Genomic DNA, 9,517 nt, shown 5'->3' with positions numbered 1-9,517 from the left:
AGGCGCCCCTCAGTCCAGAGGCGCCCCTCAGTCCAGAGGCGCCCCTCAGTCCAGTGGTGCCCTTCACTAGGGTCTCCAATCCAGGATCGGTGACGAGGGTCGCCGCTCCTAAGGTGTTACAGAAGTGGGCCGAGACTATGGTGGAGTGGGGTCTTCGTCCCGCTCCAGAGCTGCCACCGTGGTAAATGCCCACCCAGACCCTCCCCTATAGCTTCATGTTTTGCGGCTGGAGTCCGCACCTTTAGGGGGGGGTACTGTCACGTTCTGACCTTAGTTCCTTTTTTATGTCTTTATTTTAATTTGGTCAAGGCGTGAGTTGGGGTGTGCATTCTATGTTGTTTTTCTATGTTTTGTTCTGTTCTATTTCTATGTGTTTGGCCTAGTATGGTTCTCAATCAGAGGCAGGTGTCAGTAGTTGTCTCTGATTGGGAGCCATATTTAGGTAGCCTGTTTTTCATTGTGTTTTGTGGGTGGTTGTTTCCTGTGTCTGTCTGCACCATACGGGACTGTTTCGGTTGTTTGTTTGTATTTTTGTTAAGTGTTCTATTCAATTATTAAATATCTCATTATGAACAATTACCACGCTGCACATTGGTCCGATCCTTGCTACTCCATCTCAGACAATGAAGAGGAGATCCGTTACAAAACAACTACCATCTACTGGCTCATATTAAGATAACAATCTTTAATAACAATCAATGACCAAGAATACAAGCTAGTTAGCCAAAGACTTGACACAATTACATTTACATTTACATTTAAGTCATTTAGCAGACGCTCTTATCCAGAGCGACTTACAATATATTGACCCGGTGAAGCCTGAAGTTAGTTGTACAGTGTAATCTAGTTGGATCATGTTTTCATTACAGATATTTCCACCAAAATTCTAGTTCTATCAGTCTGGGATATAAAGATTTGTTTTTAATATAACTATGACTATACAATATGAACATGACAAAACATTAAAATTACAAAATGGAACACATTAGTCTATACATCAATAGACAAGGGATATTTACTCACTTTACAGTTATGAGTATATACAGAATCAAAACAGAGATTTTAGTCGATTTTTACAGTTACATTTACTAAATGTACTACAGTTACTAAAACATTAGAAAATAGTACAGCTATAAAAAAAGGGGAAAACATTCCATCTCACATTACTCAGATCAATTTGTGTAGGATAAAATAAGTAAAAGATTGAAGAAACTCAGTCTTCGTAGCGAGTTGTGGGGTATTAGAGTACTAATAAAATCACAGAGAGTTGTGGGGTTTTAGAGTACTAATACAACCACAGAGAGTTGTGGAGTATTAGAGTACTAATAAACTACAGAGAGTTGTGGAGTATCAGAGTACTAATAAAACCACAGAGAGTTGTGGAGGTGTTAGAGTACTAATAAAACCACAGAGAGTTGTGGAGTATTAGAGTACTAATAAAACCACAGAGAGTTGTGGAGTATTAGAGTACTAATAAAACCACAGAGAGTTGTGGAGTATTAGAGTACTAATAAAACCACAGAGAGTTGTGGAGTATTAGAGTACTAATAAAACCACAGAGAGTTGTGGAGTATTAGAGTACTAATAAAACCACAGAGAGTTGTGGAGTATTAGAGTACTAATAAAACCACAGAGAGTTGTGGAGTATTAGAGGGTGAATAAAGCCACAGGCGCAGGCACTATTAATCAGACTGAACAGAAATGCTATGGCCTTGCCTGACAACTTTTACAGGTTCACTTTTCAGCTTGAGGGACGGGTGAGATTTTTAGTTCCTCTTTACAATCAATCAAAGGACCAAAGAACGGATAGAGTTTCTTGGTAAATGTTCCAGTGAAGGAGTGGATGTGGCATCTCTTCTCAACGTTGAAAAATACTATCTTCCCCTCCTCATAGTCCACTAACACCCCCAGCTTCAAAGGTTTCAGTTCAATGGGAAGGACATTAAGAGGCTTTTCAACTGTTTTCAATACTCCATTATCCAAACGTATGCTCCAGTAGCCATGCTCTGGAATCATTTGGATGTTTGATGGACCTCTGTTCTCTGGGTCCTGGGCGACTCCAACACTCCACTGAGTCTTCTCTCCCAGGTCAACCTCCCAGTAATGTTTACCTGTATCATATCCCTCCATTCCCAAGACACACTGCTTTTCCTCAAATCTCTTCTCAGTGCCCCTTTCTCTCCGTAGGTCTCCAAACTTGACAGATTTATTATCGTCAGATACCTTGAGTTTGGAGTTTGCAGTGTCAGGGTCCAGAGTCACATCCACTGAAAGAAATACATATTTGACTGTTGAAGAAAGCTATAACACTTGACTGTTGAAGAAAGCTATAACACTTGACTGTTGAAGAAAGCTATAACACTTGACTGTTGAAGAAATATATAACACTTGACTGTTGAAGAAAGCTATAACACTTGAAAGTGGAAGAAAGCTATAACACTTGACTGTTGAAGAAAGCTATAACACTTGACTGTTGAAGAAAGCTATAACACTTGACTGTTGAAGAAAGCTATAACACTTGACTGTTGAAGAAAGCTATAACTCTTGACTGTTGAAGAAAGCTATAACACTTGACTGTTGAAGAAAGCTATAACACTTGACTGTTGAAGAAAGCTATAACACTTGAAAGTGGAAGAAAGCTATAACACTTGACTGTTGAAGAAAGCTATAACACTTGACTGTTGAAGAAAGCTATAACACTTGACTGTTGAAGAAAGCTATAACTCTTGACTGTTGAAGAAAGCTATAACTCTTGACTGTTGAAATGAACCTGGTGTGTGCTAGACATTTGCCCAAAAGTAATACGTGTAGTAAATATGTAAGTTGTCTCTTCAAATACATTGTGTGTGTGTGTGTGTGTGTGTCACCTGCATGATGATACACCATTAAGGTCCAAACTGTATAGAAAGAGGTAATTCATGTTTTACATAATGGGTCTCATGAACAAAACTATATGGGATATAATGGGAAATAATCAAATGATTTCACATTGACTTGGGAAAAGAGCATATAGTTACCGGTGTCTGGAATTGTTCCAACTATTCCTGTGTTGATACAAAATGACTTTTTTACTGTACATTATTCTGCATTTGACATTACTGAACCAAATAATGTTACATATATGTATAGCATGTTATACATACCCAATATCTGATCCTTTTTGGTGAGTTCTGTAAGAGGAACATCGTTAATCTTTCTGAGAAAATCCATATGAAACCATACAAAGATTGAGTGAAACCGAGCTTAATACTTCATATATTCATATTGAGGAATCATTTTAGATACCGTTATTCTTCTCTTTTAGTTCTGCTTTGACTTCTTCTGTAATGATGAACAGTAAAGAAGAAAAAACATTCTGTTAAACTCTAGGATTTTGAAAACTACAAATCTGTTATTTCATTAAATTAATTATTGATGCTTTACAGACGTCAGTTAATGAAAGTAGACATATTTAATCTTACTAATAGGCTTCAGTTTCTCCTGAATATCTGGAAGTAAAAAACATGTTCTCATCATTACACCAAAGATTAAATGGTTGATTTCTGCACATAACAAGGAATCAAGGAAACAAATATCTAAATATGTTAACTTGCTGAACTATCCCTTTAATTCAATGATAGATTAAACCCTTTGAAAAATATAATGTGAATAAAGACGTTCACAAATATACTCAATTTGCAGACTTACTAAATAAAAAGAGAGACCAACCTCTTTTCTGATGCATGACAAAGAGCACAGATGCTGTGATACACACCAGTGCCAGAAACACAGGAATCACAAACGCAGAGATGTAAACCCGATCAGGTAAACTGCTGAGGTAGAACTCCTCTGTTATAGGAAACAATTAGGGTCAAGGGCCAGTGTATTATGCAGTACACTGAAGCAATCAAAAATATTAGACATGTCAGATTTACCCCGGGAACACATTATATCACTTTAGTCCCTGCCACGTTTTCTAGATGATCTTCACATCTGACTGGTCATTTATTTACTTTTTTATTTCACCTTTATTTTAACCAGGTAGGCAAGTTGAGAACAAGTTCTCATTTACAATTGCGACCTGGCCAAGATAAAGCAAAGCAGTTCGACACAGAGTTACACATGGAGTAAACAAACATATAGTCAATAATACAGTAGAAAAATAAGTCTATATACAATGTGAGCAAGTGAGGTGAGATAAGGGAGGTGAAGGCAAAAAAAAGGCCATGGTGGCGAAGTAAATACAATATAGCAAGTAAAACACTGGAATGGTAGCTTTGGAGTGGAAGAATGTGCAAAGTAGAGATAGAAATAATGGGATGCAAAGGAGCAAAATAAATAAATAAATAAATACAGTAGGGGGAGAGGTAGTTGTTTGGGCTAAATTATAGATGGGCTATGTACAGGTGCAGTAATCTGTGAGCTGCTCTGACAGCTGGTGCTTAAAGCTAGTGAGGGAGATAAGTGTTTCCAGTTTCAGAGATTTTTCTAGTTCGTTCCAGTCATTGGCAGCAGAGAACTGGAAGGAGAGGTGGCCAAAGGAAGAATTGGTTTTGGGGTTGACCAGAGAGATATACCTGCTGGAGCGCGTGCTACAGGTGGGTGCTGCTATGGTCACCAGCGAGCTGAGATAAGGGGGGACTTTACCTAGCAGGGTCTTGTAGATGACCTGGAGCCAGTGGGTTTGGCGACGAGTATGAAGCGAGGGCCAGATTCAAAGTGGTCGGTAATCTGTTTGTTGACTTGGCTTTCAAAGACCTTAGAAAGGCAGGGTAGGATAGATATAGGTCTGTAGCAGTTTGGGTCAAGAGTGTCCCCCCCTTCAAAGAGGGGGATGACCGCAGCTGCTTTCCAATCTTTGGGAATCTCAGACGACACGAAAGAGAGGTTGAACAGGCTAGTAATAGGGGTGGCAACAATTTCAGCAGATAAATTTAGAAAGAAAGGGTCCAGATTAACTTGCCCGGCTGATTTGTAGGGGTCCATATTTTGCAGCTCTTTCAGAACATCAGCTGACTGGATTTGGGAGAAGGAGAAATGGGGAAGACTTGGGCGAGGAGCTGTGGGGGGTGCAGTGCTGTTGACCGGGGTAGGGGTAGCCAGGTGGAAAGCATGGCCAGCCGTAGAAAAATGCTTATTGAAATTCTCAATTATAGTGGATTTATCGGTGGTGACAGTGTTTCCTGTCCTCAGTGCAGTGGGCAGCTGGGAGGAGGTGTTCTTATTCTCTATGGACTTTACAGTGTCCCAGAACGTTTTTGAATTTGTGCTGCATATCACGGGGGCTGTTCGGTGCTAATGCAGAACGCCATAGGATGTTTTTGTGTTGGTTAACTTCTACTTGCTACCAAACCCGGATCCGGGAGCACCCCCCACAGTAAAAAAGCTGACTAGCATAGCCTAGCATAGCGTCACAAGTAAATACAAGCATCTAAATATCATTAAATCACAAGTCCAAGACACCAGATGAAAGATACAGATCTTGTGAATCCAGCCATCATTTCTGATTTATAAAATGTTTTACAGGGAAGACACAATATGTAAATCTATTAGCTAACCACGTTAGCAAAAGACACCACTTTTTTTACTCCACCATTTTTTTACTCCATCAGTAGCTATCACTAATTCGACTAAATAAAGATATATATAGCCACTAACCAAGAAACAACTTCATAAGATGACAGTCTGATAACATATTTATGGTATAGGATCGTTTTTTTTAGAAAAATGTGCATTTTTCAGGTATAAATCACAGTTTTACATTGCAGCTACAATCTGAAATAGCGTTGGAAGCAGCCGGAATAATTACAGAGACCGACGTCAAATACATAATTACTCATCATAAAACATTTCTGAAAAATACACAGCCTACAGCAATTGAAAGACACAGATCTTGTGAATCCAGACAGTATTTCAGATTTTCTAAGTGTTTTACAGGGAGACACAATATGTAAATCTATTAGCTAACCACGATAGCAAAAGACACCACTTTTTTTCTCCACCATTTTTTTCCTGCATCAGTAGCTATCACTAATTCGACTAAATAAAGATATATATAGCCACTAACTAAGAAACAACTTCATAAGATGACAGTCTGATAACATATTTATGGTATAGGATATGTTTTTTTTTTTAAATGTGCATTTTTCAGGTATAAATCACAGTTATTCATTGCAGCTGCAATCTGAAATAGTGCCGAAGCTGCCAGAATAATTACAGAGACCAACGTCAAATACATAATTACTCATCTTAAAACATTTCTGAAAAATACACAGCGTACAGCAATTGAAAGCCCAACATCTTGTGAATCCAGCCAATATGTCAGATTTTTTAAGTGTTTTACAGCGAAAACACAATATAGCATTATATGAGCGTACCACAATAGCCAGAATCACAACCGCATTTACCAGCAGTAAATGTTAGCGATCGTAACAACCCAACAAAAGATATATAATTTTACTAACCTTGATATACTTCATCAGATGACAGTCCTGTAACATCATATTACACAATGCATATAGCTTTTGTTCAAAAATGTGCATATTTAGCAGCACAAATCGTGGTTATACTATGTAATCAGTACAAACATTGCATGCATTCTGGCCGGCGCCATCTTGGAGAAGCGCCTATGCTAATAAAAAAACTATTCATAAACTTGACTAAAAAATATAAGTTGGACAACAATTGAAAGATAAATTAGTTCTTAAGGCAATCGCTGTGTTAGATTTTTAAAATTAACGTTACTAGACATATAGTGTGCGTTGCAGCCAGACCAGTGCCTGCAAAAATGGCGAGCAAACACTATTACATTTTTCCACATAAATACGGAATAACATCATAAATAGTTCTTACTTTTGGACGAGCTTCCATCAGTATCTTGGGCAATGTGTCCTTTGTTCAAAAGAATAGTTGCTTTGTTGTAAAACGTCCTCTTCACCTTTGGAATTAGCTGCTAACAGTAGCTATGTCACACACATGTCCAAATCCTCAAACGCAATACTAAGGAAATTCAGAAAAATAGCAATATACTCGCATAAACTGATATAAATCGGTTTCAAATAACTTCGTTATGATGTTTCTAACACCTATATCGAATTAAATCACAGACGGATATATCTTTCCTCGATAACGAGAGCTTTTGAGCATGCAATTCTGATGTCCCTCTTGCGTCCTGGCGAGCGTCGAAAGGAAGGGACATCTCACTCCATCCCCTTTTATAAACTCTGAGAAACACGTAGAGAGCCCATTCCACTTCTCATTGGTTACTGACATCCAGGGGAAGGCGGGTGCAGTTAATTTCCATCCATAGGGCACACACAGAGTTTTAAACTGATCCGAGATCAGAGACTATTTTTCAGAGCTTCGCATGTCCTGTCATGATTTTCGCTGTAGAAAGAGTTCTGGTTCACCCACAGACATAATTCAAACGGTTTTAGAAACTAGAGATTGTTTTCTATCCAATAGTAATAATAATGTGCATATTGTACAAGCAAGAATTGAGTACGAGGCAGTTTAATTTGGAGACGCAAAATGTCAAAGTTGAAACAGCACCCCCTGTATTGGCAGTCAGGTCTGGAGAGAACCATGGGCTATATCTGTTCCTGGTTCTAAATTTCTTGAATGGGGCATGCTGATTTAACCTGTTATGGCTGAAGGAGCAGCATTGAGTAACCTGGAAAGAGGTGGCCATTTCAAACGGCCTCGTTCTCAATTCTTGCTCGTACAATATGCATATTATTATTACTATTGGATAGAAAACACTCTCTAGTTTCTAAAACCGTTTGAATTATGTCTCTAAGTGAAACAGAACTCTTTTTACAGCTCATTTCCTATCCGGAAGTGAGATTTCCAAAAGCGAAGTCTCTCTTCAAGAGCTTGTCTATAAAAGGGCATGTCACTTAGGACTGTAGAAACACGTCATACACCTTCCCCTGGGTGTCAAGCGGAAGTGAGAGCAGAAATGAGTTGATTATCTCTTTCAGAGAATGCATACATCCTCTTGCCATTAATTTTTTTTTCGGAGGTGCGAAGTTGGACCTGGAATCGCCACCTGGAAAACGGTCGTTATAGATGAATATGACCTCCGGCTTCGATTTTATTTGATACATGTCACAATATCATCCTAAAGTATGTTTTTTCAATATAGTTTAATTATATTATTGAAATTTATTCGGGACTTTATACGTGATGCGTAGGAATAATTTTTTCAAGAAGGAGAGGTTAGCGCTGCACGGCCAGTGTGCTTGCTAATTCAAGAGGGAAACAGTTCGTTCTGGATCCAAACAAAGACGGTTCTGAACAAAAGACCCCTTGTACAACATTCTGATGGAAGATTCAACAAAGATAAGGACCCAATTTGGGATGCTATTTCATATATATCTGTCGAACTGTGCTATGCTACCGTTTGCCTTGAGTCAATGCTGTTGTGATGTTAGCTATTGTAGTAAGCTAATATGACGATATATTGTGTTTTCGCTGTAAAACACTTAAGAAATCGGAAATATTGGCTGTATTCACAAGATCTTTGTCTTTCATTAGCTATCCACCATATATTTTTCTGAAATGTTTTATGATGAGTAATTAGGTAGTTGACGTTGGTGTCTGTAATTACTCTGGCTGCTTTGGTGCTATTTCTGACTGTAGCTATGATGGTAGCTATGATGGTAGCAGTAATGTAAAACTGATTTATAGCTCAAATATGCACATTTTTCGAACAAAACATAGATTTATTGTGTAACATGTTATAGGACTGTCATCTGAGGGAGTTGTTTCTAGGTTATTTAGGTTGGTTCTAGGTTATTTAGGTTGGCTTTGTGCATGCTACCTGCATGCTTCCTGCATGCTACCGGTGCTGTGAAAAATGTCTGTCTGTCTTTTGTATTTGGTGGTGAGCTAACATAAATATATGTGGTGTTTTCGCTGTAAAACATTTTAAAAATCTGAAATATTGTCTGTATTCAGAAGATCTTTGTCTTTCATTTGCTATCCACCATATATTTTTCTGAAATGTTTTATGATGTGTAATTAGGTAGTTGACGTTGGTGTCTGTATTTACTCTGGCTACTCCCGTGCTATTTCTGACTGTAGCTATGATGGTAGCAGTAATGTAAAACTGATTTATAGCTCAAATATGCAAATTTTTTGAACAAAACATAGATTTATTGTGTAACATGTTATTGGACTGTCATCTGAGGTAGTTTTTTCTAGGTTATTTAGGTTAGTTCTAGGTTAGTTAGGTTGGCTTTGTGCATGCTACCTGCATGCTACCGGTGCTGTGAAAAATGTCTGTCCTCTTTTGTATTTGGTGGTGAGCTAACATAAATATACGTGGTGTTTTTGCTGTAATACATTTAAAAGATCGGACATGTTGGCTGGATTCACAAGATGTTTATCTTTCAAATGGTGTATTGGACTTGTTAATGTGTGAAAGTTAAATATTTAAAAAAAATAGATTTTGAATTTCGCGCCCTGCACTTGAGCTGGATGTTGTCATAGGTGTCCCGGTGTCGGGCTTGCAGCCTTAACAGGTTTTAAGATG

General features: G+C 38.2%; 1 protein-coding gene across 1 annotated transcript in view; it reads right to left on the bottom strand.

Annotated features, from left to right (window-relative positions):
• Positions 1 to 665: 665 nt before the first annotated feature.
• LOC139560985 (butyrophilin subfamily 1 member A1-like) overlaps positions 666 to 9,517 on the bottom strand; it is a 19,915-nt gene continuing 11,063 nt past the window's right edge. Inside the window, exons 5-11 of the mRNA XM_071377767.1 lie at positions 3,709 to 3,828; positions 3,462 to 3,488; positions 3,286 to 3,321; positions 3,144 to 3,170; positions 3,018 to 3,044; positions 2,868 to 2,897; positions 666 to 2,267 (exon numbers count right to left, since the gene is read on the bottom strand). Of these exons, the coding sequence (XP_071233868.1) occupies positions 1,735 to 2,267; positions 2,868 to 2,897; positions 3,018 to 3,044; positions 3,144 to 3,170; positions 3,286 to 3,321; positions 3,462 to 3,488; positions 3,709 to 3,828 (800 nt within the window). The 3' untranslated portion in view covers positions 666 to 1,734. The remainder of the gene's footprint in view (positions 2,268 to 2,867; positions 2,898 to 3,017; positions 3,045 to 3,143; positions 3,171 to 3,285; positions 3,322 to 3,461; positions 3,489 to 3,708; positions 3,829 to 9,517) is intronic.

This window comes from Salvelinus alpinus, chromosome 31, assembly GCF_045679555.1.
Source record: "Salvelinus alpinus chromosome 31, SLU_Salpinus.1, whole genome shotgun sequence".
Lineage (NCBI taxonomy): Eukaryota > Metazoa > Chordata > Actinopteri > Salmoniformes > Salmonidae > Salvelinus > Salvelinus alpinus.
This window is presented reverse-complemented; position numbering and strand designations above follow the sequence as displayed.